General features: G+C 41.8%; 1 protein-coding gene across 10 annotated transcripts in view; it reads left to right on the forward strand.

Annotated features, from left to right (window-relative positions):
- Dst (dystonin) overlaps positions 1-24,784 on the forward strand; it is a 430,289-nt gene that overhangs the window by 338,062 nt on the left and 67,443 nt on the right. For 8 of the 10 annotated variants that reach the window (XM_045156178.1, XM_045156180.1, XM_004668209.3 and 5 more), the window contains 8 exons: positions 12,227-12,388; positions 14,405-14,575; positions 16,947-17,113; positions 18,876-19,035; positions 19,215-19,541; positions 20,063-20,147; positions 21,196-21,437; positions 22,138-22,344. In XM_045156178.1, the coding sequence (XP_045012113.1) occupies positions 12,227-12,388; positions 14,405-14,575; positions 16,947-17,113; positions 18,876-19,035; positions 19,215-19,541; positions 20,063-20,147; positions 21,196-21,437; positions 22,138-22,344 (1,521 nt within the window). The remainder of the gene's footprint in view (positions 1-12,226; positions 12,389-14,404; positions 14,576-16,946; positions 17,114-18,875; positions 19,036-19,214; positions 19,542-20,062; positions 20,148-21,195; positions 21,438-22,137; positions 22,345-24,784) is intronic. The other 2 variants (XM_045156185.1, XM_004668211.2) reach the window with 1 other exon arrangement.

Consider the following 24,784-nt stretch of genomic DNA (forward strand, 5'->3'; position numbering starts at 1 on the left):
ACAAGTGGATCTGAACTGACAATTTCTTTCTATTTTCAAAATGGAAATGGCATTACATAGCAGAGGAATTTTAAGCCAAGTTGAAGCTAGAGACATAATCCAGACTACAAGTATAACTATACTGTAATAACTTTCCTCTGGTTCAAATGAAGGTATTGTCCAACCCAGACATCATTATTTGAATACTGGATAACTACAATTCAAACATCATGAGTCCAGGAGAGCCAGGAAGTTTGAGCAGGTTTCTTATCAAGATATTTATTAAATGATCTCAGAACAGCCACTATGTTGTCACCTTAATTTAAATATAAAATCAAACCATCCAAAAATGTGTTAATAGTGGACTTTAAGCATATTCATACGGTTAGCAAGGGGCTGAAGACAAATTGTTCTCCATTTTTATTAAGAATGGGGAAATTAGATACAGATGTTTCCAAACACTTTCCAAGGAGGTTTTTGATAGGGAAGATTTCTTGGGGGATTGGGTTTCTGTTAAAGATACTTTTAGCCATGATATTCTTAAATAACTTGGTATTTTTAAAGGTAAAAATATTTTCATATTGGAAACTAACTAGATGAATGGGCTTTAATAGAAAGGTCACATTCTTTAACAAACCACATCAATGCAAGAACACTAGTTGTGGTAGAAGAGACAGAAGCCCCTCCCCACAGGCAGTGACCACACCTGGCTGATCTATTGTGGGATATTTTTTTTGTTTTGTTTTGTTTTTTCGAGGTAGGGTCTCACTCTGGTCCAGGCTGACCTGGAATTAACTCTGTCATCTCAGGGTGGCCTTGAACTCAAGGCAATCCTACCTCTGCCTCCCGAGTGCTGGGATTAAAGGCGTGCGCCACCACGCCCGGCTGGATGTTATTAACACCTCATATTCTTAACCACCTGAACTAGGCACCACACCTGGCTGCCCTCTGTTCTGTATCACACAGGAGCATACCCTGCAAATCTGGAAGAAGACATGTCCAAAGGGAGCTTGGTGACTGGGGTTTTCTATAGGCTGTTTTGGTTTCGCTGCTAATGCGGTGGGCCTCTGTCCTGTCTGGCTGTTTTAATGTCTGTCTGTTGCTTCCTTTGAGGTAGAGGAATTCAAGCATGTTGTTGTGAGGACAATTCCAGCAAGGGATTTTATAAAGGAAGACTATTTTTTCTGCTTTGTTGTTGTTTTACTTGTTTGTGTTTTTAACTGGACAAATCTGTATCAATCACCATCTTAAAGTGATCAAGAGAAACAGCCCAGCTGTAGAATTTTGTGTCTTCACAAAATTCCCTTATTTCCCGAAAGTGGGAAGTGACTGAAGGTGTGTGCGTCTGTGTGTGTGAGACAAGAAATGGAAGATGGTTTGCTTTTGAAGAGTGTAAGTGGCCATTGGTTTCTTAATAAAAATAAAATTTGACTGGTAAATGTATTTAAATGTTTTTCTGGCTAGGTGTGGTGACAGGGGCCTGTAATCATAGTACCTGGAAGGCTGAGGCAGGAGGATCATGAATTTGGAGTCTGTTGAACTACATAGTGAAACTCCCTCAAAAAAAACTTATTTTTGTGGACATGGAGCTCAAACACCAGGCCTCATACATACTAGACAAGCACTCTACTACTGAGCTAAGTCCCAGCCTTCTAATCCCTTAGTAAATAATAACATATGATATGCAAATGCTGTGATTATAAATGAGCAAAATGTATTTGGGGGCTATTAACAAGCTATGGTGCCCAATGAAAACATCTGGCTCATATATACATACATCTCTTCTTACACATCTGTCCTTGGTATTTGTCTGAATTTCAAGATCACTTTTTTTTTTTTTTTTTTTTTTTGGTTTTCTGAGGTAGGGTCTCCCTGTATTCCAGGCTGACCTGAAATTCACTCTGTAGTCTCAGGGTGGCCTTGAACTCACAGCAATCCTCCTACCTCTGCCTCCCGAGTACTGGGATTAAAGGCGTGCGCTACCACTCCGGGCCCAAGATCACTTTTCTTTTTTTTTTTTTTCTTTTTTTTTTCTTTTTTTTTAAATTTAATTTATTAGTTTTCATTTCAGTGAATACAGGCAGTTTGGTACCATTATTTAGGCTCATCTGTGATCTACCCCCTCCCATTAGACCCTCCTTGTTAATGAAAATGGGTCGTGCATTGTGGAGTTAGTCCCCAGTTATTAGTATGATAAATGTCTCTGCAAATCATGACCCAACATGTAACTCTGACATTCTTTCCGCCCCCTCTTCCGCAAGATTTCCCTGAGCCATGTTGGGTTCATTTTTGGTCTGCTTCAGTGCTGAGGTGTTGGGGGCCTCTGAGGCTTTGGCTCTCTGATTTGGTAGGAATTGATTTTTCTCTGCGTTGATTTCCTTCCCCTTTGTGATGGTATCCGGTTCACAGGAAAACATCACCCTTGCTAATTTCGCCAGTTGTCCTTAGTTTCAGTTGGGCCCCTTTTGAGGTATGTTGGGGCAGCTCTCTTCTTAGGATCTGCATCTGTCTGGAAAAGAGAAGCAGATTCTCCAACGTAGAGTAAGTTAGCACCCAGAAAATTGAGATAACACTTACTTTTTTGATAGACAGTTTGATAGGTGTAGGCCCGCTTATACCCCGTGATTGATGATAGCTTGATATTGTAGAGTGGGCTTGTGTTTGGGTATGGTTCTGACTTGTTTCCCAGCTCCAGCTAAGGGTCTAGTACCACTGAGTGGATCAGTTAGCCAAATCAAGAGCAATTGATTCCTCACCATGGCTGTGTACCACTATTGCACTTGTGTGGGCATCACTTCCGGTTATTTGTTGCTAATTAGGTTAAACAATGTGTTGCTTGGACAGATCTTGGTCATTTCCCCCAGTCGCCTATGTAGTGCCTTCTGGCACTAGACACTCTGACTATCTGGGGACTGACTCTCTCCTGGTTTCCAGCCATGTCATTCCATTTTACGCGTCAGCTGTGTATGGAGTCTTCAGCAATAGGGTCTTATCACTGGCCTTTGGTGGGTCGTCAAGTACTCTGACAGAAGTCTGTCATTGTTTTGGGAAACCTTGTAGGTTTCTCTGATCAAAAGCTCATTGTGGATGGTAGGCCCAAGCTGGAAGTGGGGGTTACAGGTTAGTGTCCACTAAGAAATTGAGGAAAAAGATAACTAATATACAAGAGTTAGAGAGGAGAGAGATAGAGGGGAGAGGGGGAGAGGGAGGGAGGGAAGATGTAGGAGATTTAGGTCAGTCTTGATCCTACCCTCTCCAGTGTCTTGTGGTTTAGGTGTTTCCTGTAAGGGTCTAGTGAAGGTTCAGCCATTTGGTCTGTCTTTTAGGAAGTAGAATTTTATGGTACCATTGCCGTTTGGGTCCGGATTACTGTTTTCCACCCTTTGATTCCCTCCCCGCCCTCCCATCCATCTTATTGTCTAGTCCATGAGGTGCTTGCTGGGTATGTAAGGCATCTTGGGCAGATTCAGTTTAGGTGTTGCAGATGAATGAGACTATGTGTCAATTTTTTTTCTGTGATTGGGTAAGTTCGCTGAGAATGATCTGTTCAACCATTTTTCCTCAAATTTCTTTATGTCGTTTTTTCTTACTGCTGTATAGAATTCCATTGTGTAGATATACCACATATTTGTTATCCATTCTTCTAATGATGGACATCTGGGTTGATTCCAGCTTTTAGCTATTATGAATTGAGCTGCTGCAAACATGGTTGAGCAAATCTCTCTGGCCTGTGGTTTGAAGGTTTTAGGGTACATGCCCAGTAATGGTATAACTGGGTCTGTTGGTATTTCTATAGTCAGCTTTTTCAGGAGTCTCCATATTGCTTTCCAAAGTGGTTGTACCATCCTGCATTCCCACCAACAGTGAATGAGTGTCCCTGCTTCTCCACATCCTCGCCAGCATTTATTTTCATTTGACCTTTTGATGTTGGCCATCCTTATTGGGGTAAGGTGGAATCTCATAGTTGTTTTAATTTGCATTTCTCTGATGATTAGGGATGATGAACATTTTCTTAGGTGTGTGTTTGCCATTTGTATCTCTTCCTCTGTGAATTGCCTGTTTAACTCTGTGCCCCATTTTGTGAGTGGGGTATTTGTCTTCTTATTGTTTAGACTTTTGAGTTCTTTGTAAATTCTAGAGATAAGGCCTCTATCAGTTGGATAACCTGCAAATATTTTCTCCCATTCTGTGGGTATTCTATTGGCTTTGCTTATTATATGCTTGTCTGTAAAGAAACTCTTCAGCTTCATATGATCCCAATGGTTGAGTGACTGTTTAAGAACTTGAGCCACTGGGGTTTTATTTAGGAAGTCTTTTTCCATTCCTATATCATGGAAGGTACTTCCTAAATTTTCTTCCAGTAGTTTTCGAGTTTCTGGTCTTATGTTGAGGTCTTTGATCCATTTGGATTTGAGTGTTGTGCATGGTGAAATGTGTGGATCAAGTTTTAGTTTCCTGCATGTGGTTATCCAGTTTGTCCAGCACCATTTGTTGAAGATGCTATCTTTTTTCCAGTCTATATTGTTTGGGCCTTTGTCGAATATCAAGTAGCTATAGTTGCTTGGCCCGCCAAGATCACTTTTCTTTGCCAGTACTTTTTAACATTTTATTTTTATTTATTAGAGAGAGCGAGAGAGAGAAATAGGCGGTGGGGGGGAGGTTACAGAATGGGCATGCCAGGGCCTTCAGCCATTGCAAACATCCTCTAAATGCATGTACCACCTTATGTGTGTCCTGGGCAGTCAAACCTGCGTCTTTTGACTTGCAGGCAAACACCTTAACCACTAAGCAATCTCTCCTGCCCCTGTCAGTAGTTTTAAAATTTAATTTATTTACGTGAGTGTGTGTGTGTGTGTGTGTGTGTGTGTGTGTGTGTGTGTGTGTGTATGTATGCATGTACACACCACATCTTTTTACCAATGCAAACAAACATCACACGGACCCTTATGGCAACCTTTGCCTCTGGTTTATGCGTATGCTTGAGAATTGAACCCCCAGGATGGTACACTTTGCAAGCAAGTGCCCTTTTAACTGCTGGGCCATCATCCCAGCCTTTTGTCATTGATATTTTACTATGAAAAGTATTTCAGGTTTTGCATTTGGTTTCTGTGAAGGAAATGGCATAGTAATATTAGTGTATGTATTGGCTTTTTTGAGAAATGACATTTTAAACTATGAGCTTTTAGACAGGTCCAATTATATTTTCCCACATGTATTTTGTATGTGTATGTGCATGTGTGTGCTGCAGATATGCATAAGCATGTGCACATACGTGGGTTTGGAGGCCCTCAGACTTTGGAAGCAAGCACCTCAACTGCTGTGCCATCTCTCCAGCCCCTGCCCAGAGAATATCTTTTTTCTTTTTTTTATTAACATTTTCCATGATTATAAAAAGTACCCAAGAATATCTTTAATCACTGCCACTTAGAAGCCTCATCGAAGACTGTGAGAAAGCGTAGCCCTCGTATTGTAGTAACTTACAGCAATCATAGCAAGTGGTCGCTATAGATATTAAGGCTTGCATCAACGTAAACTTCCAAGACCAGACAATAAGTCTATTCAGTGCTTTTAAAATTGTTTCCTTTGTGCTGGAGTCTAATTCTTCTGCTTTTTTTTTTAAAGATAAATTATTTTCCATTGCAGAGAATAGCAACTGCATATTCATCTTATGAATGAGCTTAAAAACTTTTTAGTTGTTTATATGAAGAAGTTTATTAGTTTGGAAACTGTAGGACACTTTCTGTTTCCATTAGGTAATGTCTCCTCTGCTTCAGAAAGAACAATGGAAATCGTTGCGACTAATAATCATTGAGTGGCTGAGTTATTTATCTGGTTATAAGTAAAATTTTTAAAGGATTCAACTTGTAGGTATAAAAATTATTTTGGGGATAATGCTTTCCTACTTAAGTACAAGAGTTTCCCCTCACATCTTCTCTGTAAAATCATCAGAGGACCAGCAGAACTAGCTAGCTTCCTATTGTGGGTCACACCATTGTGTTCTGGCTCATGATTGTTTTGTGAGGTTGAAGACAGCCCGATTATCTTTCCCACCTGCTGCTCCACTCGGTCTCCCCCCCACCCCCTTATTCCCGAGGAGAATGGACAGAATTTGTTCCATAAGCCTTGCCATTTCTGCCACAAAAGGCTAAGATTTGACTTGCAGCACTTTCACACAGAAATTTTATGAGGACATTTGCTCAACAGATAAAATCAGTAGCTGTGATGGTAAATATCTAGTGTGGACTTTGCCTTGGCGACGCATTCATCTGGAGGACTGCGTGCAGATGAGTAACTGCAGATTGGGGGGTCACAGTAACCCCTGACTGCCAGTGTGCGGAGTGATGCTGCAGGTCGGGGGGCTTCGGGCGCAGCAGGGGCCTGGGCTGCCCCACCCCCTCCGCCTTGGGCCGCCCGCCCGGGAGGCCTCGGGTGGGGCTGGGCCATCTCGCGTGCAGGACTGCGCTGATGTCACCCGCAGGCCTTCCCCGGGCAGCCTCTCCGCCTGCGGGTCCCTCCCACCGATACCGCTCGCCCGCCCCTGGGAAGAGGCCAGAGCGAGAGAAGATGACTGCGAAGTTAGGTCACGGGCGGGGGTAGCCCGGAGAGGCCGAGCCTCCCTCGGTGGGGCCGAGGCCGCCGGGGACCCACTGATGCCGTCCCGGGAGCGAGCGCGAGCGCACGGCTGGAGAGGATGCCCTGAGGAGCCCGAGCCCGAGCCCGAGCGCCGGGAGTGCCCGCCGCCGGAGCGCCCGCTCCGCCCGGCCCGCCGCCAGCCCGCAGCCCCGGGCCCTGGAGGAAGCTCCCGCCGCTCGCGGAGCCGCCCTTGCCCCAGGTGGAGCGGAGCCGCGGGAAGGACGATCGGATAAGGATCTCTCTCTGCGGCCCAGAGCTCTGCGTACTTTCTCTCTGTTTACTGTTGCTGGATTGGCCGCCCTGGCTGGCTGAGTTGGGGCTGTTCTGGACAGTGTGAAAGAAGCTTAATGTCAGAAGAAAAACTGCCTTTGGAATCAAAATTACTTATAGCCTCCTCCCAAATTTAAAAAGAAAAAAAAAAAGTAACTTTCTTTAAAAAACATTATACTCTCCTCCCCCCGCTGGAAATTTATTCTGTGCCTTGACCTGAACTGTGCCAGGCCCTTGTGTTTGTCTGTCTGAAGCAAGGTTTATTTATACAGGACATGGAGTTTTGCAAGCCATTCTCTAAGTGGATTACAGCTAACCAGAGCTCCGCTGAAATTAACGTTCAGCCTGTTAAAATGCTCCTTCGGTCGGAAATTTTAATCTGGAAATTAGACTAAAATGCGAAGTGGTCTGGGGATGGAATGTTCTGAGTGCTTGGGCAACTGTTAAGTGTGTGTTTGGGAGCGTGTGAAAGGGAGCTCTCCAGGTTGGGGAGGTAGAGACTGGAGACTTTTCTCTGAGTTCTTGATGCACTTTACTTTTTAGACTTGTTCCAACAATCAGCCAGGTAAAAGGATACTTGTGTTCGTACTGCTGCCCTCTGTTGACCTTAAACACCTCAAGATACTGTGACTCCGTGTTTGAGCGTGTCTTCCTGCTGGACGCTTTGCAGCACAATTCAGAAGTACTCTTTCTTTAACGGTGCCTTACCATATTTCTTGCTTTTCATGCCAAGTGCTGCGCGATTTGTTCTGACTATCTACAAAATGGGGAAGCCACTCAGCAGACCAGACTGTTTGCGTCAGAATCCCCCATGCGTAGGAAAGGGAGAAGAAGAAGAGGACCTAAATATTGAAGACTGTTATGTCCCACAGCGCTCAATCTATGACACAGTGAAGCTAAATGAACAGATAGACTCTGGATCCAAAGGTAGCCTGACTTCCAGGCACTTTACAGATCGGACGTTACCCTACAGTCACAGGACCCTGGATGCCAGTTCTTTGTGTTCCAATGGTGCCCTCCCCTCTCCCAGTGTGTTTGAGCTCAGAGGACGAGAGGCTAACAAGCTAGATGAAAAGGTGATCTTTGATGCACTCAAACTAAACAGCGATATTATTCGAACCACGGGGCTATCCAGAGCCAGGTCTCATGCAGAAAAGAAAGAGCATAGGCGATCCTGGCGAATGTTTGTTCCTGCCAGTTTTATGGATTATGCAACCAAAAGTGAAAGTTCTTTTGTCAATTCTACTGATGTGTCAGATGCTGTGACCAAGGCCAGCAAGTGCAGGTGGGGTACCAATTCTCAGACTTCAGAGGAGGACGACTCTGGTTTATGTAGCCCTCTACCAGAGAGGGAAGAAAAACAGGGCTTTCTAAGTGGAGACCATTCACAAATTCGAAGCTTGTCTTCTAATGAAGATATTCATGTAACAGAGCAATACAGACAGTTTTTATCTGTCAATTCCATTAACGAGCAGAAAATTCCACTGCTTTCATGTGGCAGTGCGCACATTGACGGCACCATCCAAATGATTTTGCATGACGTTTCTCCATTGAAGAGAGAGCAATGCGTAAGTGATCAAAGGGAGATCCTGGGGGAAACTGTGACATGCAGAATTATTTGAAAGAGTACTTGGTACAATCCATTAATTCTGCCAAGAAACAGAGGAAACATGTGGATTCCCAACCATGGACTAAAGGAGAAGGCATTCAGACCAGGAGAGTCCCAAAACACAGCACAGTATAGGAGTATATGAGGGAGGCCCCAGGGGTTTAGCTCCCCCTCCCATAGCCCTGGGGGGAGAATGGTATGTACTCTGGCTGTACAGGTTTGCTAGAACATGTGACCTGGTTGACACAGCATGACTTACAAGAACCCAACATAGCATTGGAAGGGAAAGTAGAGGCCCCACTTTCTACCCAGGAGATGGAGGTGACCCAGAAGAAGTGCTCCCCGAAATGTGTACCGCTAAGAAAGAAAATAGTGTCCAGAAAAAAAAAAAAATAGGAGCCTGAACAGGACTATCAGACACGTTCTACTGTGGGTTCCAGTCAGTTCAGGTAACTGATGGATCTTATTGTTGATTGGACACGTTTGATCCATACCCTGCCAGGGGTCAGTGACTGAAACGTTCATGGGAATAACAAATTAACTCGGGGTTATTTTTGAGAGGAACGATGGCTCCCAGCTGTGTGTTGTGCAGACAGTGGGTCTTCCTGGGCATTCATAATCCCCCCACATTAACGTGGGTTAATGTTGGGGTTTGCACAAATTGTAGTTGAAAACATTGCCATTTAAGGGCAGTTATTGAGTTTATTAAGCTTCAGCAGACTTAGTCATGGTGGTACAAACACAGCATTATATTGTTGTGGTATGCTCAGTACTATACCCTTCTAAAGACTTTGAATGTGCTGAAAACTGTCTGGAGCTCTGAGTGCAGTTTGTTGCAGGCGTCATCGTAACTGCTAACTGTGCGAAGTGGAGGGGCCAAGACCGTGAGCAGCGCGCTTGTAGTAAGTGGAGGTTCTCTGTCAGGCTGTGATCTTTTCCCACTCACAGGGAAGTCCAGCTGTTTTGGCGCTTTCACTAAACTCTCCTGGGAAATTGCCACAGAGGTCATTTTATTTTAAGGTTCTGTGTGTTTAAATGCTATGGCTTAGTTTGGGGAAAAGTTTTTCTTTGTAAGTATTTTGTTGACACTGTGAGATAAGAAATTTAGACAATATCAGAAAAGTTCTGCTTCACTTATGAAATAATCTAGTCATCTGTGCCTGTAACAAGCAGCCTATTAATTTTAAAGCTTAGCAAAATTCTTTTCTCCAGTTATTTGTACAAAATATTTTTTATTGTTACCTTTAGTATTTTTTTTTTTTTTGAGAACTTTAGAAAATGACCACAGACACACCTAGATCCACTCTGATATACATCTTTGATTTAAAGCCAGGATCAGGGATTGAGACAGTTTGCTGGATTTTTTTTTTTTTTTATTAGTGGGGTTTTGTTTTGTTTGCTTTTTTTATTCAGAAAACTAAGAGGATGAATAAGCTTTCCTTTGAAACATTATAGAAATACAAGTTCCTACAACTAAGAATGTAGCATATTTTTCTAGGTCTTGCTTTTTTTTTTTTTTTTTTTTAATCTAGTTAAACACTTCCAGAACTACTGGCTCCCAGTCGTAGTGACATGGAGTGTGGTATAGAAAAGAAATAGACTCGTATTAGCCGAACTGTTTTCTTCACCACCTTACTGCAATTCTTTTTGGCATATTTGTTAAGTTATATCCATTTGAAAAATATGAAAACTTATAAGGTTCTTTCCTCAGCTACCTGATGGTCATAGGGGATTTTATGATTTCTTTATGTGCAATTAATTTTTTACAGTCGCGTTATTATATGGGAACCATTAGCCAATATGGAACTTGTGCATATGGAAAAAGCAGCTGGGGCTTTTGTTGACTAAGAGGGGACTTTTAAAGGAAATGATGGCTGATTTGTTATTATGCACTCACTCTTAAGGTCACAGAGGAGTATCCTGTGTGCGTGGCACTGGGTCAGGGTTTGGAGACTCTCTCTGCAACCTCCACACCTCTTTCAGGCATAGTTTTCATGCTATGCCTATACTTTTATTCTGAAGTGCTATATTTTTTAATTTATTTAATAGAGACAGAGAGCTGGGGAGAGAGAAGGAGAGAAAGAGAGAGAATGGGCGTGCCAGGGCCTCAAGCCACTACAAACAAACTCCAGATGCATGAACCATCATGTGCATCTGGCTCACATGGAATCTGAAGACTCGAACCTGGGTCCTTAGGTTTCACAGGCAAGCGGTGTAACTGCTAAACCATCCTTCCAGCCCCTTCCCGAAGTGCTATTTTAGTATATGCTTTCCTGATGTTTCCATGTGTTTTTTTTATTCCACTGTTGATGATTCTATATTGTGCTCTTCATTTTAATGTGTCAGAGTTCCAAACCATATTTCACTTAGTATTTGTCTAAAGCTTTCATTCCTTAATTGAAACAGTTGATTTTTGTCATGGCACTTGCCAAGTGCCATGTTATAAACAGTTATAATGTTATCTGTTAAGGTATTAATGCTATTCACCCTAGTAAAAAGTACCACTTTTCTATACCGGTATTAATCCTGCAAATAAGTATTGGTATGTATTACATGCTAGGTACCTAGTAAACACAAGGCATAACATAAATAAGCAAAACAATAGTTTCTGCTTTCATGGCATTTGTATTTTAATTGTACACAGTAGATCCTTAGTTCATCACAGGCAAGTAGAGGACCAAGTGTTGGGTCTGATAGACCAGGAGAGAGAGTGCTGGAAAGCTACTGGCAGCAGATGCATGAATAGCAGCGATGAGAAAGGAACCAGAGCTGCTATGCTGCTCACATGTGGGACCAAGTCTGTGAAAGTCATTGCGCCTGTTGCAAGCCTATTGGCATTTGTGAAGATACTGAGGGGCTAGATTTTCAAGGATCCACATCATTCCAGCACTTGCCTCTGCCTTTTTCCTTTATTACTCCTGTATCTTATTTTCTTGTCCCTTTTCATCTTCTTGCCAGAAAGTCTTTTTCCAGTTGGAGTCTCAGTTTCAGTTACCAGCTAGCCACCACATCCATCTTTGAGATCTTATTGCAACTCCTTCTTGCCTAGTAAGGCTCATCTTATCATTTTGCTCCTTGGCATTTTTTTAATAATTTTTTTTTGCTAGAGATAAATTGGGGCATAGGAAATTTTTACAATACTCACCTTGGTTTTATAGTAATCTGGCGAAATGTACTTATAATACCTTGGCAAGTGATTTTGATTTGCTATAGCTCTATATTTTGTTTATTTTTATGCTCACATGGTAGCCACGACTTCTGAATAGGAAACAAGGTTAGCCTTTGATTCTGTAATAATTCATAGTTTCTATTACATGATGACTAAGGATCGTTGTATATTTGGTGATTTTTAGATAATATGACTTTTATCTTCTGTATGTTTATTGAATACACATGTGTGAATACATGTGTTCCCTAGGCACACACATGCAAAGTTCCCAAGGAGAGCATCAGATATCCTCCTTACTGGTTTCTATTTATTTCCTTGAGACGGAGTCTCTCCCTGAACTTAGACCTGTAGTTTTGGGTCAGACTAATGGACCAGTGAGCCGTGAAATTCTGTCTGTCTCTGTCCCTCTCAGCACTGGGGTTATAGACATGCATGTCTAATCCAGCTTTTTATGGGGGTTCTACGCATCAAACTCAAGTTGCTTGTACAGCAAGTGAACTTACCCACTAAGCCATCTCCCCACCCCATATAATATAATTCTTATAATGTGACTTTTCTAACTGCAGGTGTTCCAGAAAGAAGAGATTGAACCCTTACAGGTTAAGCAGCAAGATGTGAACTGGCTAGGTCAAGGCCTTATTCAGAGTGCGGCCACAGGCACCTGTACTCAGCGTTTGGAGCATGATCTGGACAGCATCGGTGCACGGTGGAAGACTCTGAATAAGAAGGTAATTTCATTAATATATATTCCCCAGCACTCATTGTGACTAGTCGTGACTTTGTAGTAGCCAAACTTCCTTAAACATGCTTTTATGTTGCTCTCCCGTAGATGGTGCAAGCTCACGTGCACAAGGGAAGGGAGTTAGGTACTGTAGATGAAAACTTCTCCTGGGGTTAGACAAGGTCTCTCCCTGCCATCACCTCAACTTTGGCAGCGATGGATCCTGGCCCAATGGGTCCAGTGGCAGGCAGCTGCAGCTTGTGGCTCTGTGTTCAGGGAGCACAATCTCCTCTCGTGCTGCCAAGGGCCTCAGCTCCTGTCATTCATTGCCATGTAGGGATACAGGCTCGCTCTCGCATGCACACGTTTACCTTGTTTCACCAGGACCTGCAAAGTTCTTTCCCTGTGAAATCTTCCCATTTTCAACTGTTAGTGACCAGCTTCCCACTGTGCAGGTGAAAGAAGCTGTTTCTGCCAGCCCTGGACAAACGTTTTGTTGCCATCACTGTAGACCATTAACTCCAGATTTTATTTCAACAATGAGTTTAAAGTTCACCTTTTAAAATCTTCTTTTCCATTTTTTTTGTTTTATTTTTATTTATTTATTTGAGAGTGACAGACAAAGAAAGAGGCAGATAGAGAGAGAATGGGCATTCCAGGACCATCAGCCACTGCAGACTTGTGTGTCCCCTTGTGCATCTGGTTAACGTGGGTCCTGGGGAATCCAGCCTTGAACCGGGGTCCTTAACTGCTAAGCCATCTCTCCAGCCCTAAAATCTTCTATAAGGAAAATCACTGGAAATAATACTTTTTTTTCCTTCCTTCCCTTCCTCCCTTCTTCTCTCTCTCCTTTCCTCCCTCCCTCCCTCCCAAGTGCTGGGATTAAAGGCATGTGCCACCAAGCCTGCTTTAACTGGCTCTTTAAAAAAAAAAAAATTTTTTTTTTGTTTATTTATTTGAGAGAGTAAAAGAGAGAAGGGGGAGAGAGAGAGTGAGAGTGAGTGAGTTAGACAGAGAATGGGCCTACCAGGGCCTCCAGCCATACAAATGAATTCCAGCCACACTGCACACGGGTCCTGGGGAATCAAACCTGGGTCCTTTGGCTTTGCAGGCAAGCGCCTTAACCTCTAAGCCATCCCTCCAGCCCCAACTGGCTCTTTTTAAAAAAATTATTTGAAAGAGAGAGAGAGGGTGGGCCAGGGCCTCTAGCTGTTGCAGACACACTCCATATACATGCACCACCTTGTGCATCTGACTTATGTGGGTGCTGAGGAATCTAACCTGAATCCTTTGGCTTTGCAGGCAAGTGCCTTAACCACTAAGCCATCTCTCCAGCCCCCTAATTGTATATTTTATAGTCATTGTTATTCTCTCTGGTATAATAATTTTCTTTAATCCTAATCTTCATTTATTATAATCTTTGAAAATAATCAATAGGGACCAAAAGATGAATCCCAGTAATAGTGTTAAAAAATGACTCACTTTTTAAAATAGCATTACAGTATTTGAATAAATCATTAGTAATCACAAAAGAATGAGGCATTTTGAAAATCTCAAAGACTTCCTGTCTGTGTGGACTATTTGGGAGTCACTTCATCTTCCTAGCTCTCTTCCTTAGGTTTCACTGCTACCTGTCCTCTTATTGGTGCATTGGGTAACTTTACGTGAAAGATAAAATAAGGATGGGATTGTAGTGCAGTTGAGAGTGTTGTGTAATATGCATGAAGCTCTAAGTTCAATCCTCAGAACAGCATAGAACAGTTCATGGTGGCATATGTTAGCAATTCTGGTCCTCAGGGGAATCAGAAGGGTAAGGTCATTGCCAAATATATGGTGAGTTCAAGGCCAGTTTGGTATCCACGAGACCTTGTCTCACACAAAGAGGAAGGGTTGGGGGGGGGGAATCTTTTGACCAAGTGGTGAAATAAGCATGAGAATTTGTGTCTGTCAGTATGTTATGAATTTGTGTCTGTCAGTATGTTATGTAGCAAGTCAATGAACTGAAACAACTAGGACTTTACAGGTGGCTCAGCGAGCAGCGCAGCTACAGGAGGCCCTGCTGCACTGTGGGAGGTTCCAAGATGCCCTGGAGTCCCTGCTCAGCTGGATGGTGGACACTGAGGAGCTTGTGGCCAACCAGAAGCCCCCATCTGCTGAATTCAAAGTGGTGAAGGCCCAGATACAAGAGCAAAAGGTGGGCTGAGGATATGCCTTATTTGGTAAAGTGCTTGATGTCCAACCATGAGGACCTGGGTCTGAATTCCCAGAACCTACACAAAAGGATGTGATGGCACCCACCTGAAATCCTCGCACTGAGGACACAGAGATAGGAGGATCCCTAGGACTTACTGGCTAGCTTGTCTAGCAGAATTGGTGAGCTCTAGGCTTAGTAAGAAACCTTGTCTCAAAATAAAGGGTATGGAATGATTGAAGAAGACACCTAATGTTGACCTTTGGCCTACACACACGCACACATACAAACATGAATACACACATCACACACATGATTCTTCTATATTGTGTTTCGTATTAAATGTTAGTAATGAGAGTAAAAAGGTGGCTCCTTATTTATATCAATAGAATATCATAGTTAGCTGGACCTTGATGTTCTAGATATTGTCAGTTGCTCAACCAGCACTTAATTAGATTAACCAAATCATTCCAGAGTGCACAAATACACACACACATCAGAAATCACACTGTGCCCCATAAATGTATGCAATTATTATTTGCCAGTTAAAATTCTTTTAACTTACACATTGATCTCTGTTTTTTTTTGAGGCAAGCCCAATAGACTGGCCTTTTTATGAGAGAAAGAGAAAGAGAATTGGTGCACCAGGGCCTCCAGACTCTGTAATTGAATTCCAGATGTGCGCCACCTTGTGTACATGTGTGACCTTGCACATGTGTCATCTAGTATGTCTGGTTTATGTGGGATCTGGGGAGTCGAACATGGATCCTTAGGCTTTGCAGGCAAGCACTGTAACCACTAAGTCATCTCTCCAGCCCTCAATTTTTAAAAAACTTAACAGGTCCCTTTAATTTACACAACTCATAGTATTTTTCTAAGAAGTCTTTGAAAACTTTAGCAGGTTGGGAAATTATACTTACCTACAAGGAAGGTCTGGTAGCACAGCCATATAATCCCATCTACTTGGCAGGAAGAGGCCAAGATCACAAGTTCAAGGCCTGTCTGCACCCCAGAGTGAATTCAAAACAACCTAAACAATTTAGTAAGGCCCTGTCTCAAAAAAAAAAAAAAAAAAAAAAAAAGTAAAAACAGATCCTCACAATATAGTTCAGCTCTAGAGCACTTGCCTGGTATGTCTGAGACCCAGGTTCAACCCTTTATACCACACACATGCACACATGAGAAGATCAATGAAATGCACCTGGAAATGAACTGCATCTGTGTGATTTTTGCATCTTAAAACCTCTACCATCACAAATGAAAGTTGTTCACAGAGTTAAGGATGTTTAACCAACAATATGTGTGTGTTGATTTTGACTCCTCAATGGCCAAAGGCTTTGTTGTTACAGAGGTAACGTACTTAGTTCTCCTTGCTTCCTAAACCACCTGCTGCACCTTGCGCGGTGGTTCAAACTTGAGTCAGCAGCATTTGTGAAGCTTGGCCTTCATTTTAACCATGTATTCCTCTTTCCTTCCACCTTGGTGATTTCCATCTCAAAATAGTCTTCCAGCCCTTTATTTCTGAGCACTGTCAAACCCTCATCGGGGTCAAAATAAGGAAGCAGTGATGCATCTGCTGTGTTCTTTCCCTCACCTCTCGACTGCGGGATGCACTGTACCAGTGCACAGCCGTCGCTCAGGGGACTCTTATTTTGATTAGATTAGCAAGGCATTTTGCTCCGTGGATCTGGCATATTTGATTAGAATTAAATTAAAGTTGTTTCTATTGCTGTGCTCTTTAGTCAGCTTTTGGGATTTCTGATACATCCACTTACTCTTTCTTTGGGAAAGGATATTGAAAAGCTTTTTTAAGATTTTGTCCTCATATAAAATTTTAGGACACAGTCCACCTAGTAAGGAACCTCTCTTTTTTTTTTTTTTTTTTTGCCTTGCTGACCTGTGGACTTGATATGCTTTCTAGCCTCTTTATTTATAATGGATTGTTAAGCTTAGAAAGGATTTTGAAAATGGTAATGACTTATAGTCCTCTGTGTTTTATTTTGCTGGGGTAGGTAATCGTTGAAACTTAGAAGTTTTCTGTTTTATCAAGTAAGGAGGATTGTACTTCTCTCTTGATTCAGTATAGTTTTGCCAAGTAACACCTTCCCCTCTGTGACTTTATATTAAACAGTAATAATGAAGATTTTAGTGGCCTTTTTGTCTACTTTGCAAAGCTCTACCTCAGTGTCTGACACTATAGTAATGACTCATTAAAACAGATGAGTTATTTTTAAAATCTCTTTTGATAGATTCTTTCATTATCCATACAAAACACATATTTCTGTTACATATCAAATGTATCTAAAATACAGTTTTGCCATATGTTTATCTAATCACTCTTCTGCCTTTTGAAATATTCAATGTTTGTCTGCAGCTTCTCCAAAGACTGCTGGATGATCGCAAGTCGACCGTGGAGGTGATCAAGCGAGAGGGCGAGAAAATAGCAGCCACAGCAGAACCTGCAGATAGAGTGAAAATTTTGAAACAGCTGAGTCTCTTGGATAGTAGGTGGGAGGCGCTGCTTAGCAAAGCTGAGACAAGGTAACGCGAGTGCTTCCACTTCTCCCTGTTCTTTTGAAAGCGCAGCAATACCCACAGGACTGCGTGTTTGCGTCGTTTCCTTCAGGCCTTATTTTCTGTGGTATGTGTATGAACATAGGACGGAAAGGCTACGCTGCTCCACTCTGCATCTTCTGAAGACAGTGTAGTGTAGCTAGCAGTTATATCTCAGCTCTTTGAGAGAAGTGTTTCCCTGGGAGGTGATTCATTCATTTGCTTACTACATAGTCATTACCTACATACCCTGGGCAAGGTATAGAGCTAGGTCTTGGGTTGAGCTGGACAGATTGCTTCTGCCCCTACCTAACTACAGACTAGTAGATGCATAGCTATTGAAAAGTGGGAGATTTTGGAGCTGAAATACTGGGTGTGGTGGGCGCATCTAAATGGAAGGTCCAAGATTGGAGAAGGCTATTTTAAGGGAGAAGCTGCTTAGGTAGGAAATGAAGAGTTGAAGGAGATATCCCTTCATGAAGGCTAGAGGCCTAGAGCATGGCTCTCTGGGCTCTTGCTCACATTTTTCCTATTGCAGAATCTAAACCAGTACACTACTTCATTTCTTCATAGCTGCTATGTTGACTGTTATTGGGTTTTGGCTGTATTGAGGTTACCTAGACTGGTTGGGTTAACAATAGACAAACAACTGAATTGAATGACTGTGTTCCCTAAATCTCTACCTTCTTCAGAACTAGAATGGAAAGGTGGTTGGGCGGGGGGGAGGGGTATTAAAAAATTGTGTGTGAACAGTTTGTGATATAATGACATGGAAATTGTATCTTGAACCAAGTGCCAATTTCCATAATACCTTTTCCTTTCATAGAAAGCTAATGTCTCAAATAATGCAACTCTCTGAAAATTAAACATGACAAAGAAAATACACCTCTCAATCTCAGCAGACACTTACAGGACTTGAATCTGAGTCAGATGCTCCAGCTATGCACTAGTCTGAGAGGAAAACTGAGGACAGTGGAAGCAGAGTTTATACTATGTTCCTCTGCAACTGAGAGAGTCATGTGTTTGCTAAAAGTATTTCAAGTGATAAATAAATGTCTGAGGAGCCCTCCTGTTCTATTTAAGTCTTCAAAATGTTAACTCTTGCTTCTGGCAAATATACTTGGCATTAGACTTTATAATATAGCCAGCATCATTGTGTGCTTCACACCCAAGTGTTTTAAATCCATTTTTGACCATTTGGTTAAAAACAATTTCAATAATTTGTGTTCCATTTGAAATTGATCTATAAAGTGCTTGTAACAGCCAGGCGTGGTAGTGCATGCCTTTAATCCCAGCACTTGGACCTTGAGTTCAAGGCCACTATGAGACTACATAGTGAATTCCAGGTCAGTCTGAGCTAGAGTGAGACCCTACCTCAAAAAACAAAAAACAAACCAAAAAAAAGTACTTGTAACAGACCAAGCATAGAGCATGTGTGTGCATGTTACTTATAACCATCATTATTAAGGTTGCTGATCTTGCTATAAAATTGCTAAGATTATTGCTAGGGTCATGCTTGGGAAAGATGGTGTCAGACTTTCATGAGAGTCAAGTACTTGAGTATGACTTCTTGATCAACATTACTTTTTGGAAGAAGCATTTTAACATGTCCTTAAATGTTGCATATTTAGAGTTAAGACTCAGATGATTTCTACAAGATTGTTTAAAACAAAATGGAGGAGGATGAAAAGTCCTGAATAGTTCACACATTCTTCTTCCCTAAGTGACCTTTATCTTGGCATATTTTTAGGAATCGTCAGTTGGAAGGTATCTCAGTGGTGGCACAGCAATTCCATGAGACCTTGGAACCTCTGAATGAGTGGCTCACGGCCGTAGAAAAGAGACTGGCAAATTGTGAGCCCATAGGAACCCAAGCTACTAAGCTAGAGGAACAAATTGCACAGCACAAAGTAAGATGTCACACATCAGTAAGACTCCATTTTCCATTTATTCTGTGGTTTTGTGACATAAATTTGCTATGCATACTTGCAAAACTAAATCCATTTCAGATGCCATCCTTTAGTTTCTTTTTATGTTTTCATTTTTATTTGTCCATTCTTTTTGTTTTCCTTTTTCAAATTTGATTTAGGCCCTAGAAGATGACATCATCACTCACAATAAGCATTTGCACAAGGCTGTTAGCATTGGCCAGTCCCTAAAGGTTTTGAGCTCCAGGGAGGATAAAGATTTGGTGCAGAGTAAACTAGACTTCTCTCAAGTGTGGTACTTTGAGATTCAAGAGAAAAGTCACAGCAGGTCTGAGCTCCTCCAGCAGGCCTTGTGTAATGCTAAGATTTTTGGGGAAGATGAAGTGGAGCTGATGAACTGGCTGCAGGAAGTGCATGACAAACTGAGCAAGCTCTCAGCCCAGGATCCCAGCCCTGAGGGACTGTGCAAGCTGCAGGCTGAACTTCGGGTACCTTCCTTTCTTTCATTTCATTTCCGTTTTTATTTCTGTTTGTTATAAGTTTACCTGTCTGACTACATGTGCCATTTTTTTTATGTCCATTATGATTTATGATTCACTTCACTCGAAATATATTTTACTCGTGTGGACGGGATACTTTAGTGGTACGAGATTAAATGCATGCATTCAGCTGGATTTTTCACTTTTCATTTTGTGATGTTGCTGTTATATTCAACGACTCATAATGGAGCTAGTCTTCAGCACCGCCATGTAGCTAATTTTGCTGAAGCTTTAAGTGTTTTTCTAAAGCAGAGTGCTGTGGGTCATGGTAGATGAGCATGGGGTGTGCAGCAAGGGAATGGAGAGAAGACATTAAATATGGAGGCTAAAATGGATATTTGAAAATGTGAGATAGTTATGCAAATCCATCTCCACGAATCCTAATTAAAGTTTTATGTGATTAATGAATGCTAGTGTTGATTTAAATTTGATTCTTCCCCCACCCCTACAAATGGCACCTGTATTTTTAGGCTCTACAAGAGGACATCCAACTCAGGAAACAGAATGTTGATCAGGCATTGCTGAATGGCTTAGAGCTACTCAAACAAACAACAGGTGAGACACCTCCCAGCTCAGACAGTCATGAAGCTAGCTGGAGGGAAAGACAAAAAACACTTTTAAGTTTTGAGCCTGTTCCAAGACTGCATCCTACAGAATGCTTGAAGATCAGTCAAGAGGGCTTTCCAGTGTGATCTCATTTTTGTTCTCATGATCTCATTTGAGTTCTTGACGGACGCTGTGTGTATTACTCATCACATCAACTACTTTGGCAAAGGAGTGGGTCAGAAAAGCCCATAGTATAGCTGCATTAGTTTTCCTCTGGAAAGACGAATGAATGCATGGGTTTTGGATAGAGTTTTTTTTTGTTGTTGTTTTTTTGTTTTTTTTTAAGATAGACTACACTGCAGTGACATGTGTATGGCTGGATGTCCATAGACTTAATTTCTCCATGCTTGAATCACTGATCAAGCAGGTAATGTTTCTTTATACTCAAGGTTTTCTAGAAGAACTCAGGGAAGCTTGTTTGTTTTTGTGATTCTTTGACCATAGGGAAGTCTCACTGGATATGTATCCATTTCAGCAACACATTTGTACTTATAAATTAGAAAAATACAATATAGTCTCTAGACCCTTGAGCTAAAAGTATAGAGCGTTGAGTGTGATTGAGATCTCTCTGGAAAAGAGGTAGAGGCAGATAAAGATCTCTCAGAAGAGAAAAAAATGAGTAATAATGAGTCAGAGTCCAGGAACATTAAGCATCTTAGCTAAGGCTTTTAAGCCATGAGGTCAGTGAACATGATGAACAGAATGGGGGTACGTTTATCCCTGATTCTTTGAAGATGTAAGGCACTGTAAGTCAGAAGCAAAGGCACATGTAACTGAAAGCATTGTAGCTCTTTGCAGTTTTTACATTTATACTTTTATTATTGATGCAATTTTCCAGCAATCTTGGGAAAGATTAAAAAAAAATAAGGGCTTCTCTTTGGTCAGATCATCATGAGAAAAATATCTCTTTCCCACTCCCTGCAAAGTGTAAAATAAGACATGAAGAAACTCTTACTTTTTTCCTTTTTGTAAGAAATAATAATCTTTGCAATTTTAGGTGATGAAGTTTTAATAATTCAAGATAAATTGGAAGCCATCAAAGCAAGATACAAAGACATTACCAAACTGAGTGCTGATGTAGCCAAGACGCTGGAGCAGGCCGGGCAGCTCTCCTGGCGGCTGCACTCTGCACACGAGGAGCTGGGCCGCTGGCTGGAGAGGGTGGAGGTGGAATTGCTCTCCTACGAAACCCAGGCTCTCAAAGGAGAGGCTGTGAACCAAGCACAAGGGAGACAGAAAGTACGCCCTCATCTGTGCACTTCCTACGCATTCATGGTCTCCCAGGGGCTCTCATTCACAGGCACCAGGACTGCAGGGACATGTGTGTCATGAGTGTGGGCATGGTGCTTGCTTTAGTGGGTGGGATCTGGTAGAAACAGGGAGCAGATCCCCTGGTCAGACAGAGTATTCAGAATTGCTACAAGAATCACACCTCTGGGAAGATGGTTTACTGCCCAAGAGACAGAATGATTAAGACAGGAAAACAAATATGGGAGAAGAAGCATTGTTTCAGAGACACTGTCTGGATGAGGAAACAGCATTTCTGTCACATAATCTGTCACGTAAGTGTGTGGTAGAGGCTGGCTTTTTTGATGACAGCACAAAAGTGGTGTGCTGCCTTGCTGGCCATTCTTCTCAGAGGGATCAGCCTCTGGTGCCCGTGGGTGAAGGGAGAGGGTGAGGCTGGGCTGGAAGTGCCACTGACCATTCTTCACAGAGAGGTCAGCCTGTGGTGGCTGTGGGTGAAGGAAGCACCTTCACCCAGGGGCATCAGAGGCTGACCTCTCTGAGAAGACCAAATAGCTTTAAATAACAAAGGTCTATCTACCTCATTTGAAATTGGCCCCCAAACACAATCTTATTGGCCAGCTAAAGTCCCGTAAACAGAGTCAATCAAGGTCTGCCCAAATTTCTACCCATCTGTTTGTATGTTTTCAAGGAGCTGAAACAGGAAGTTAAGACCAACAAAGTCTTACTGGATTCCCTTAATGAAGTGAGCAGCGCTCTGCTGGAACTGCTACCGTGGAGGGCGAGGGAAGGCCTTGAAAAGATGGTAGCTGAGGACAATGAGCGCTACAGGTTGGTGAGCGACACCATCACGCAGAAGGTGGAGGAGATTGAGGCCGCCCTTCTGCGGTCACAGCAGGTAGGGATAAGCGGCTTGTCCTCTAGGCAGTGAATTTTCTCCAGCTGTTCCAGAGCCTTTACCTGAACAAAGATGTCTGCTGCTCATGTTTCCATTCCTTTGTTGCGCCTCAGAAATGAAAGACAGGATTTGAATAGAATCCGACGGGGGCTGCCCCCAGCACTGGGGCACTGCTAATCTGTACATTGTTAAAAGCCATCTGCCTCACTGCCTCACAGACACCCTGAACCTGCCAGGGACTGGGAAGATGAGCCCTGCTTTTCAAATAAGTGCTTTTTGTCTGCATATATGTATATTGCTAATAACAGTTTTATGCCTTAAATAAGTCTAATATATTTGTGCATAAATATTCTGAATTAGTATGTAGGTCAGTATTGACTGTTGCATAGTGCTATAGCAAAGAGAAAGTCTTTGTTTTTAAAAGGAAACCGTTTTGTTGGTGATGTGGTAATTTTTTTCCCAAATATGACTAAAGGGGAGAAAATTAGAGTTGATGACCTGTCTGCGGTACCTATAGCACTGTTAGCCACAGTCCCACAGAAAATGGTGGCTAGTGAGTACAGGACTGGGAATAGAAGTGTATCATAATTCTGTGGCTGTTTATGTTGAGTCATTGCACTCTCACTGCACATGCTCTGTCTAAGGGTTAGTGTGTTTTTTTGTTTTTTTTTTTTTAACATTACATTTTGAGGTAGGGCCTCGCTCTAGCTCCAGCTGACCTGGAATTCACTATGTAATCTCAGACTGGCCTCGAACACAGTGATCCTCCCACTTATGCCTCCCCATTACTGGGATTAAAGGCGTGCACCACCATGCCTGGCTTAATACGGTTTTATAGGATACTTTAAGTAGGCCTGGGGGAAGGTATGTGGCTAAGCTTTTACCCATACAGGCCAAAAGCAAAAACACAAATCAAGCAGATCCTAGGGAGAATCCAAAATTAATGTTCCAACATTGCCATAAAAGTATACTTCATAGAGCTGAAGAACTCTCTGCCCCTTGTGCTAGCATCCCCAGGAATCACAAAAACCGATGAAATACTGTGATAGTAAGGTCTTGCCTAAAATTTTTGCAAGGAAGCTTATTCATGCCTGAGGAATGTGTTTGCCTGACTGTTTTTAAAGTTTGGAGGAATTTGTGTGTCTCATTATTATAGGAAAATAAGTGTGTTTATTTGTGTAGTTTACTCAACTATCTAAAACTACTGATTTTTTTTTTTCATTGACATTTATTTGAATGTTTCAGAATTGGCACCAGAGACTTCTAAGTAGCAAGACAAATATTCTGTCCTCTTGGGGGCAAGATTTTCTTGAGAAGTTGACTGTGGTAGTTTAGTTTAGTGAAGTGAGACCATATTAAGGTCAGGGCTACAGGATGGGCTTATATTGGCTAGTGTGCACTGAAGTTGGTCAGGTTTATTAACAACAGACCAGCCAGGGTTTTACAAGTGTTTGCCAAAGTTTTTAAAAAGAATAAAAAATAACCAGGTTACTTTGTAAGTCTTCCAGAATCTGAAACACTTACTCATCCTTTAAGAAAACAATGCTTATTTTGAGGGGTTTTTCCTTGATAAAAATCATTCCTTATGGAAAACTGTAATTTTTTTTTCTTTTTTCCTGAAAGAAGAAAGGCTCACCAAAAATGTAAATAATCAGTGTCATTCCCTTCTAGCTAAGAGAGAGAGATAAAATACAAGGGTATAACTATAATAAAAATCTTACTACCAATAGTACATACAGCTAATGTTAATGCCATTGTTATCCTCTGATTGTTCATGTGTGTTTTGGAATACCTTCCATCCTGTCAAGTGAAGAACAAGGTTAAGTGAATAGAGGCCTGTTTAAACTGAGCTCTGAATACCTGGAAGGAATGTGCAGTGTGCAGTGTGTGGTAAAGTGACCTACCTTCCTGTGGTCCCACAGATTGAAAGTGGCAAGGAACATGACTAAAATACAGAAGAAATGTCTGGAGAAAGGATGCAGTTTTTTTTTTTTTCTTCTGTCTTCAGCAATATAAGTACTCTTGTTGCCTCAAAACAGAAGTCCGTAATGAAAGTATTCTCATCTTAAGGCCTCTTGACCATGACAATATAAGACTGAAGGCTCATGAAAAATTACCCTTGGCAAGTTTCAGAACATAGTAGATGCTTGTCTTTCTGGTTTGACAGTGGTTTCATTTTGCACTTGAAAAATAAGCTTCAAAACTCAGGGTTTTCAAGTTTATAAAGTAGCTTGTAGGTTATAAATCAGTAAAATTACTTTGTAAGCTTTTGTAACATAGTAGATGCTTGGATTTAGGATTTTAGTCCAATTTAAAGCTCAAGTGTTTGGTTCCTGTTTTACCCAATGAAAAAACATATATGGAATGTAAAAGGAGTGATGGGAAAAGGTATCTTTAGATTCAAATGTTTTATAGTTTTGTAATATAAACAAACGATCTA

This window comes from Jaculus jaculus, chromosome 8, assembly GCF_020740685.1.
Source record: "Jaculus jaculus isolate mJacJac1 chromosome 8, mJacJac1.mat.Y.cur, whole genome shotgun sequence".
Taxonomy (NCBI): Eukaryota; Metazoa; Chordata; class Mammalia; order Rodentia; family Dipodidae; genus Jaculus; species Jaculus jaculus.